Consider the following 9,683-nt stretch of genomic DNA (forward strand, 5'->3'; position numbering starts at 1 on the left):
GTCAGATAAACTTTCCCAGGCATTACTCTGGGGCAGCAAATACCAGAGCTGAGGAAGGTTTTTGGAAGAGTCCTAGAGAGCTCCCAGCAGGGATGGAGAACCTTCCCAGGTGGCTGGTTCCTTCCCTGGCTGGAGCTGCCTCTCTTGGGCTTACACTGATAAACAGGTAGGACACAATGAAAGCAAAGCCAGTACCTGCATCCACCCTGCTTGGAGGAGCACAGAGCAGCAGAGAAAAATACAGGCAGGGAAGCAGCCCTGGAGTAAAGGTTTTCAGGTGCCAGTTATCCCCAGAAAGGGAAGTGCCAGCCTGAGAGGGACAGGCCATCCTTAACCCTGCTGCTATAGACGAAGGCCAGCATTTTCTCTGCAAAGCAGAACAGAGGTGGCATAAGGACAGGGCAAGAGTGGTACTGGCGGGGAGACAGCTCTTAAGCAGGACAGAGGACCTGATGTCGTGGTTTGACAAGGAAGTGAGTTTTCTCAGGAAGTTGGGGTCAAACCAATTAGTGGTCAGCTTTGGATACCGATGCTTGGGGTGACCACTGAAGGCATTGGACACGCCTCTGAGAACACAGGGGGTTAAAAGCAGAGAACTCCCAGAGGAACTCTCTCTTTTGTTCTGGTCAGTGAAGAGTTCAGACCTCCCCTGCCCAGACACAGGCTGGATGGGGGAGGGGAAGCCATGCGGCCTAGGCTGAGGAAGGCCGGAGCCCCAGAAAGAGAGAGGGGGGGGTGAAGGGAATGGAACCAGGCCGGCCACCCAGAGGACAGAAGGGTGGAGAAACACTGAGATGTCCCAGGCAGCCCACCAAAGGGAGAGAGAGAGAGTGAAACGGTACGCGGAATAAATAAATAGACTCCATAACTTGGGGTAGTTATGAAGTGGGTATGTATTGTCAGTGCCCGACAGAAGTGAGATATTTCTCCAAGACTTGTGCACTGAGCTTTAGTCTGACCCAAACTTTTATTTCTAAAGGTGTTCCATATGCATTACATTATACAACTTTTCTATGTATATTTAACTCCTGGCCCCACCTGCCCTCGCCTCTCATGCTAAATAAGTCCATGCCCTTCTAGGCATGCATGGTTTGTTGTGGTGGTCACTGTCATGGTTTGACATGGGAAGAGAATTTTTTTTTTGGAAAGAAGAGGTCACAGTCAGGAGTCAGATTTAGATATTAACAATTGGGGTAGCCAATTAAAAGTGGACACGCCTCTGAGAACACAGAGGGGTTAAAAGCGGAATTCCCAAGAGGACTCACTCTTCTTTAGTTCCAGTCATCGCAAGGTACGGACCTCCCCCCCTAGCCCGGGCTGGGTGGGGGAGGGGAGCCATGTGGCCTGCAGAGGTAGGCCAGGGGGTGAAGGATTGGAACTGAGCTGGGCCAGCTCTTTCGGATGGAAGGGTGGAGAACATCTGGGATGTCTTTGTTTCCCCCCTCCCCCCCCCAAGCTAGAGGGAAAAGAAATAGAGAGCCAGCAGACAGCTGGGAGTTTGCCGGCAGAGGAGAAAGAGAAGGGGGGGGGGGGAAGATGCCCAGCGTAGGAGACTGGAGAAGGAGTCCTGGGCTGAGATTTCAGCCATCCGGGGAGTCCAAGACTTTTAACCCTTTCCTGTAAAATGAAAGCTTTATGAAATATTACTCCTCCTCGATTTAAAGGAAAGAGAGACAGCCTGAGACCTCAGATGTTCAGAGAAGAAGGTTGGGGGGAGATGATGGAGTGGCTTTTGGCTAGACTCTACTTGTTTACCATAGACTAAACCACTCCTTCTTTCAAGAGGGACTGCATTTTAGGGGGATGCACTGGTGAGCCAAGAGACCTCCTTCAGCAACTACCAGTTCAGGAATGGACAGAGAGAGTTGAGGAGGGTGTGAGGATGCCCTCCATCTTCAGAGAAGAAGAGAAGGCGATCTCTGTTCTTAGACCCTTGGCCCCAGGGGAAAATGGGGGGGACTCTAGTCCCGAAATGTGACACTAAACTATTGTTCCTGGTAGTCCTTAGCAAAGCATCCTTAAAGGGGCCCTATAAGCAGTCTCTGTCCCTGCACAGTGGTGAGAGCACTGTGACATGGAGAGGAGAGTGTCACACTAGCTAGTGTGTCTAGGAAATGCCACGTGTAACATAGAAACACAAGAAGTGGCAGCTGTGTTTCCTGGGAATCTATAGTGCAAGGGGGACTCCTCTCTTCCCCGATAGACTCACTATTGATTATATTGAAGGGTGAAAACTGGATTAAGGATCCAAATAAGTCTACGCTGTAGTTTGTTAGAGTTGGGTAGTGGGAAGAGGAATGTTTTAGAAAGTTTTCATTTTGAAGTTTGTATGTTTTTTTTTCTTTTTCTTCCCCTTTATATTATTAGTAGTAGTATAATAAAGTCTTTCCTTTGTTATTAAGTTTAGCCTGCTTTGCTCTGTTCTCAATCGCATTTCAAAACATTTAATTAGTAAGTTGCATTTTCATGGGGCGCTGGCATTGTGCCAGCGTCAAACCATAACAGCCATAGAGGGGTCCCTGGTGGTCTCTGAGGCTGAAGATTGTGGTCTTCTTCATGCTTGAACTTTTGAACTCTTCCCTGAGCATGCGGGTTTTGGTCCTTTGGTGCTTATCTGAGTAAGCCTATCAGTCTGGATAAGCCTGGAGACAGAGGGGCTTCCTTATCTGGGTTCTTTGCATTCCTTAGTATTGTTCTTTATGTAAGAAGCTTCAGAAATTTCCATTTTCTTATGCCCTTTGTACCATGGCAGAGGTTTTTAAAGTAAAAGGTTAAAAATTCAACACATAATTCTACAAGCTAAAATATAAATGCTTAATTAATTTTGTTAACCTAAGTGAATTCCAAAAATCTCTGTTTCAAGAGAGCCCATTCCACCTGGAAATTTGATATCATCTGCTGGGGTGGGAGTTCAGCAGCCTGCTGTGAGATCTCAACCATCCTGGGAGCCCAAGACTTTTAACCCTTTCCTGGGAAAAGAAAGCTTTGCAAAACACTACTCCTCCTTGAGCTGAAAGAGAAGAGAGATGGCCTGGGACCTGAGATGTCAGAAGAAGATGGGGAAAGAATCCTAGGTGGGAGGAGATGACGGAGTGGCCTTGGCTGGACTTTTCTTGTATAGCCATAGACTGAACCAATTTCTCCTGCAACACAGAGACTGCATTTTTTAAGGGGATGCAATGACTTGAGCCAAGAGAGTGCAGGAATGGGAGTGACCTGCTTCAGCAACTGCAAATGCAGGAGTGGAGTGAACAGAGAAATGTTGAGGAGGGTGTGGTGGTGCCCTCTGTCTTCAGGAAGAATAAGATCTCTGTTTTCACCCTTGGCCTCAGGGGAGAAGAAAATGGGGGGGACTGTTGTCCCAAAAATGAGAAACTGTTGTTCTTTTGGTCCTTGGCAAAGCATCCTTAAAAGGAACCCTATGAGCAGTCTTCGTCCATGCACGGTGGTGAGAGCACTGCGACATGGAAAGGAGGGTGTCACAATGGCAGATTTTTCTCCGGGCGGTTGCCATGTGTGACATGGAAACACAAGAGGTTGCAGTTGTGTTTTCTCGGGGTCTATGGTACAAGAGAGACTCCTCTCTCCCTTGATGGACTGAGTATTGATTATCTGAAGGGTGGTAACTTGATCAGGAATCCAGGGTTGTGTCTCACTGTGTTTTGGTGGAAATTGGGTGGGGGGAGGAGGAATCTTTTGGAGGGTTTTCATTCTGGATTCAGTGTGTGTCTTTTATTATAGTTGTAGGGTAATAAAGTTTTTTCCTTTGTTTTTAAGCTTGAGCCTGCTCTTCTCTGTTCCTGATCACATCTCACAGCACTCATTTGGGGAGTGTGTATTTTCATGGGGACACTGGCATTGCACCAGTGTCAAAAAATGATACCTGAGAAGGGGTTACCCCCACTTCCCAGGGGCTTACATGTTCTACCACAGCAGGTGTTCTTTTTCCCCATTGCTATGCACTAGTCCCCCTCTCATGGATAGTCCCATCCTTCTATCATTTTGAGACAAGACTCTTGCATGTCTCCCCTCTCCCCTTAAATCTATCCAGGTTGCTGGAATTCTCCTAGGTCTGCCAAGCTCTGGGGCTGAATCTTACATTGCTTAGGCCCAACATAACTCCTGCCACAGGGGAGGTTCCCCTCTTCAGTGTGGCTCAGCCCCAAAAGCCTAGGGCACCCTTGTGCCACACCATCAACATTTAAACTTTGCAGAAATCCTCAGTTCCTGCACTCTCTCCAAGTCAATAGCACATGACTACTCTGCAAGTCTTATGGTCATTGTCTCAAACAGGCTCTCCAGTTCACAGCTGGGTCATATCCAGCATGCCACACTGCTCCTGTGTGCATGATGAGACCAGACCCAGGGCTTTTCTCATATAAAACACTGAAGTAAAGCAGTACAGTTCAGAGAAGGGAAAATAAACCAAGGAGCAAGGCAGCAACCTGTAACCAGAAAGGAAGGATAAGAACTATGATCAGAACCTAACTACAGAGTATGAGGCAAAAAAAGGGGCAGGCTGGCAGCAGAGAGCCATTTCTGTCATCAGAACTCCAAAAGTATTGCAGGGGAAGGGGGAAAATCTCTCCACAAAGCCTGATGAACAGTGCTGCAGCATCCCCTTTTCTAATAGTAGGGTCATGCTGCACCACAAACTTCAGAGACAGCCCAAGAGCCCCCTTCTACCAACCTTCAGGCAGGGCAGATAGAACCAGGATTACTGAAATCCTTTGCTGCAGAGGAGCCAAAGTAGCAGGAGACCCAACAGCTCAGGGCCAGCATCAGAGAAGCAAGAGATACCTGCTACCAGGCTCTCTTAGTTGGTGCTTCCTGCCAAATTGAAGCAGGGAAGAGAAAAGACTGCCAAACCAATTTCTGTTAACTTGGGCTAAGAGACATAACAATGAAAAACAACCTCAAACACATCAGGGAAGCATGCATACAGATAGGCTCCACCAGACTGAGGAGTGCTCAGATAGCAGGAGACATGGAGTTTACAGGGACAACACAAACTACACTGTACCAGGCACACACAAAGGAGTGTTGTGGGATTTTTATTATTTTTTATCATTTTTGTGGTATTTTTTTTTAATACAGGCTAGCATTGTATTCTTTACTAAAGCTGCTGATTCTGCCACATAAACTAGCACAGAAATTTCTCAGAAATTAGGTCAGTTCCCCTCCTTGTTAATTCACTGTCTGCCTCACAATTGAACACCACTCTGGATTTGTGTTTGCAGAAAATATTCCCTGTACAAAGTCTGGTGTGCAGCTACACTTTTCTGACTGAAGAATGAAGAAGCTAAGAGTCCACTGAACACTGGATTTTTTTGCTGTACAATGTGGCCTGATGTGGAGCTGGTCCACAAAGCTGAGAGTTAACCGTAGAGATCGTCGTCATTGTCTTCACTGTACACGTTGCCCCCGCTGCCACCTCCTGTGCCTTGGCTCGGACCGGTACTGCCCTGGTTGCCTGATGGGAACCTGCATGCAGCAGTGCAGGACAGGAGAGAAGAGATGCTGTTCAAAAGCCTCCTTGCAGCTCAGTGCAATACCCTCCCTCTGTGCCAAACCCCAGTGACAAGTAGGACAGGCAGGAGGAACGAGATGAAACCTTACAGCAGATCATGCAAAAGGCTTATATGACTTCTGGGTATCACTCATCCTGGGTAACCCAAAATGTTATTGTAGTCCATATCTATCTGTGCCCAATGATTGTTACTGTCTCTTTAAAACTCTGTGGCTGGAAATGCTTCGGCTTTTTGAGGTTGGGGCATGAAGGCAGAGCTCTCTCTTGCCTCTACTAGCAACAGTAGCAACATGAGAAGCTGCATTTCGCAATCAAAAACTGCTACAAAGTGAATTTTGCCAGTTGAGGTTGGGCCACCATTCTTAGGTGTTCAGAAGTTTGTTTTTTTGTCTCCCCCATCAATCAGAACAGGGACCCAAGACAGCAGCACCAACACCAGTGGCTTGGAGGCTGCAGTGCCGACACTGGCTGGATCCAGCTGGCCAAGGAAGAGGCAGAGAGAGAGAGAGAGAGAGGGGAAGCCTGCTGAGCCACCATGAGAGCCTGTGTCAGCTCCCCGGCAGCATTGATTCTTTTTGGACAGAAATAGTTTCCCCAGGTTTTGTTTGTTCCTTCTCCGGTTGTTCATCTCGGGGGGGGGGGGGGGGGGGGCGGGGAAGGGAGCTTTGGAACTGTGGAGGCCTGTTTGCAATGTTGATTCCTTTGTTCTCTTTCTCAAATGCCTCAAATGCATGGCCCAGAAAGAGGACTCTCCGCCATTTTGTCATTGTTCCACGGGACAATTAGGGGGACCTCCTCTGCATTTATGGGTGGAGATTAAACCGTTCTGCCTTTGTTTCCCCACACATGGCCGTCTGTGGAGGGTGCCATCTTCAGGGGGCTTACTCTGCCATTTTGAGTTTCTCTTCCTTGGGACTCTCTGAGATTTAGCAACTTTGTAACTAGTGATTATCACTGTTATTTTTTTGCCTGTTGCTGTTTTGTTTTTTTAGTAAACTTTTTTTTCTCACTTATATCTACTCATATTTGTCTCTCCTTATTGGTAGAAAGGGATTATTTAAAGCTATAAGGGGAGGTAACTCATTTTAGAGTGTTCCCCTTAAATTGTCTTAAACCAAGACACTTGTGTTAAAGGAAAAAGAGTTGTTGGACTTCAGGAGTACTAACAGAGCAGCTAAAACCAACCTGCAGCGCAGCCTACACGTGCTACACACTCAGATTTCTACTGTACATGCTGGGGAAAATGCATTGGAAGAGGGAATTTTTTACCCAGAATCCAGCAGAAAGGTGCCTCAGTGCTGTGTTCTGGGGCTAACTGAGCCACACTGCCCTTCTCATGTTTACCTGAAGCTGCCAAAGCCACGGCTCTGCTGTAGGGTCTGTGCAAACATCTCATATTTCCTAATGTCATTGTCACTGACGGAGCGGCGAGCAAAGCGCATGGCCTCCTCAAAGTGATCCCTGCGTATCTCAGGAACCGGGTCGTCCTCCTCCACCTCCTGCAGCAGGACAGAGGAACCAGGTGAGCTGCATGCCCAAGCTCTGTAGTCCAACAGCCATCCACAGCCTCCCACTAGATCAGGAGGCTCCAACACCCACCAAAGCTGGAGCTAGAGAGAGACACTGTGGCAGACTAAGTCAGGGCTGCAGCAGGGGCTGGCTTTCTGAGCAATGCTGACATTGAGGTACCCCAGGAAGACCTCATGCTCCCATTCCATGTTCTCTGCTGAGACCCCACTCATCCCCAGCTGAGGATTATGAAGAGGAATGCATCCTGTCTCACCCACAGGCAGAGGTGGGCTGCCTGTGTCATAAGTGGGGAAAGCTCGGAGTATCCCACTCACCATGGCAGAAGGGTTGGTCTGCCTCTCACGTTCTCGCCTGATTTCACTCTCGATGGATTCGCGGATGGCCAGTTTGCAGGCACGCTGGCAAATTTCTGTCAGGTCAGCCCCCGAAAAGCCATTGGTCATCTTAGCTAGGAAATCCAGGTCAACGTCCTAGTGGAAAAAAACCCAAAAAACACCCCCCCCCCCAAAAAAAAAATAAAACAACCCTCAAGAGAGGCCTATCCTTTATACCTTACATCCTCAGGTGACAAAAAAGTGTCTTTAGATCTCATGGTATAAAGGTGCTGCCTCAACTTTGGCCAATTTTGAAAAGATGAGCAGTTAAGGTTCTTGGTTTTGGGAAAAGTTAACCACATATAAAGGCAGGCCATACTGCCCACACACCCCGTAAGATTCTGGGAAGCAGCTGTAAATCACAGAATGGTTTAGGTTGGAAGGGACCTCAAAGATCATCTAGTTCCAACCCTCCTGCCATGGGCAGGGACACCTTCCACTAGACCAGGCTGCTCAGAGCCCTATCCAGTCTGGCCTTGAATGCTTCCAGGGACGGGGCATCCACAACTTCTCTGGTCAATCTGTGCCAGGGCCTCACCATCCTCACAGTAAAAAATTTCTTCCCAGTATCCCATCTAACCCTGTCCTCTTTCAGTTTGAAGCCATTCACCCTTGTCCCATCACTACACACCCTGACAAAGAATCCCTCCCCATTTTTCCTGTAAGCCTCCTTTAGGTATTGGAAGGCTGTAATGAAGTCTCCCCAGATCCTTCTCTTCTCCAGGCTGAACAGCCTTAGGTATCTCAGCCTGTCATCATAGCAGAGGAGCTCCAGTCCCCTGAGTATTTTTGTGGCCTCCTCTGCACTCACTCCAACAGGTCCATGTCCTTCCTATGCTGGGGGGCCCAGAGCTGGATGCAGTACTCCAGGTGGGGTATCATGAGAGTGGAGTAAAGGGGAAAAATGCCTCTGCATTGTTTACCCTCAAGAAGAGGCAGGTTGTCTTGTGGATTTAGGATATGATTTACTGTGGTCTCAGCATAAAGAGTCAAATTAAACACTGTCAGACTAGAAATAGGAATGACACACAGGCAGACCAAGAAAACCAATCTTCTGCTCCTTCCCTTCAACTGAGAGTAGTACTGCAACCTCCTTTGAAGCTTTCCTTCCCAACAGCACCTTAAAAGGTAAGCTTGGCATAAAATAGCTTGAGCTTTTGTGGATATTCTCAGTTCAGTCAGAGAGAAAAAGAGAAAGATTTCTGCCAGGCTAAATCTGGGAAAAAGTATGGGAGGAATGTAAACAATCCATCATCTTGTTTTCCGTTCATATTGTTTATAGATGTGTTCTACCACACTGACCTAAGTCCAAGTGTACCAATCAGGTGAAATGTTTTTACTTTAACACCAATGAAATTAATGTTCACGATGTTCTCTATAAAAGAGAGAGGTGCTTTTGAATAAAGATCATTCTTTGCCTTCTGAAGATGGAGCCTCTTCATTCCCATCCCTGCCTCAACAGCGACAAGCTCTCACTTGACATCTGGTTTTCTCTGATCAGCTATCAGTTTCATTATTGCCTGCTCCCTATGCAAGGAACATAGCTCTTGCAACAATTCAGTTCATCAACAATTAATTTCAGTAGTTCCTCTTCAGTTTCCATTTCCCATCTGTTTTCTATATTTACTTTTCTTTCAGAGTACAATATTCTTTTCCATCTTGCCATAACAGGCTTTCCTGTTCCCACACTGTGGGCAGAACTCCACCATGTGACAAAGACCTGCTGTGCTTACACATCAACACCTACCTTTATTAATACCTACTCTCAGAGCTGAAGCCTTCCCCTACTTCTTCACTTCCATCCTTCAGGGACTGAAGGATTCCCAGCTCTGGATTGCATGGAGCAGTCGCCAGCCCTCTGCTCTATTCCCAGCTTGTGAGGAGCATGTACAGCTTACAGCAAACCAAAGCCAGACACAGTCAAAGCACAGATCCTACCTTGGCAACTGGTGATTTCCTCAGATTGGCCTTAAGAATTGCAACCCGGGACTTCTCGTCAGGCAGGGGGATGTAGATGAGCTGATCCAGGCGGCCAGGACGCAGGATGGCTGGGTCAATGATGTCTGGCCTGTTGGTGGCACCGATGATGAAGACATTTTTCTTGGTGGACATGCCATCCATCTCAGTCAGAATCTGGTTGATGACACGATCTGCAGCACCGCCGCCATCACCAATATTCCCACCTCGGGCCTTGGCGATGGAGTCCAGCTCATCAAAGAAGAGCACACATGGGGCTGCTTGACGAGCCT

General features: G+C 47.6%; 1 protein-coding gene across 1 annotated transcript in view; it reads right to left on the minus strand.

Annotated features, from left to right (window-relative positions):
• Positions 1-5,037: 5,037 nt before the first annotated feature.
• LOC116806862 (transitional endoplasmic reticulum ATPase) overlaps positions 5,038-9,683 on the minus strand; it is a 69,875-nt gene continuing 65,229 nt past the window's right edge. The window contains exons 14-17 of the mRNA XM_032744625.3: positions 9,373-9,681; positions 7,375-7,530; positions 6,875-7,029; positions 5,038-5,484 (exon numbers count right to left, since the gene is read on the minus strand). Coding sequence (XP_032600516.1) covers positions 5,379-5,484; positions 6,875-7,029; positions 7,375-7,530; positions 9,373-9,681 — 726 coding nt within the window. The 3' untranslated portion in view covers positions 5,038-5,378. The remainder of the gene's footprint in view (positions 5,485-6,874; positions 7,030-7,374; positions 7,531-9,372; positions 9,682-9,683) is intronic.

This window comes from Taeniopygia guttata, chromosome W (assembly GCF_048771995.1).
Source record: "Taeniopygia guttata chromosome W, bTaeGut7.mat, whole genome shotgun sequence".
NCBI classification, from domain to species: Eukaryota; Metazoa; Chordata; class Aves; order Passeriformes; family Estrildidae; genus Taeniopygia; species Taeniopygia guttata.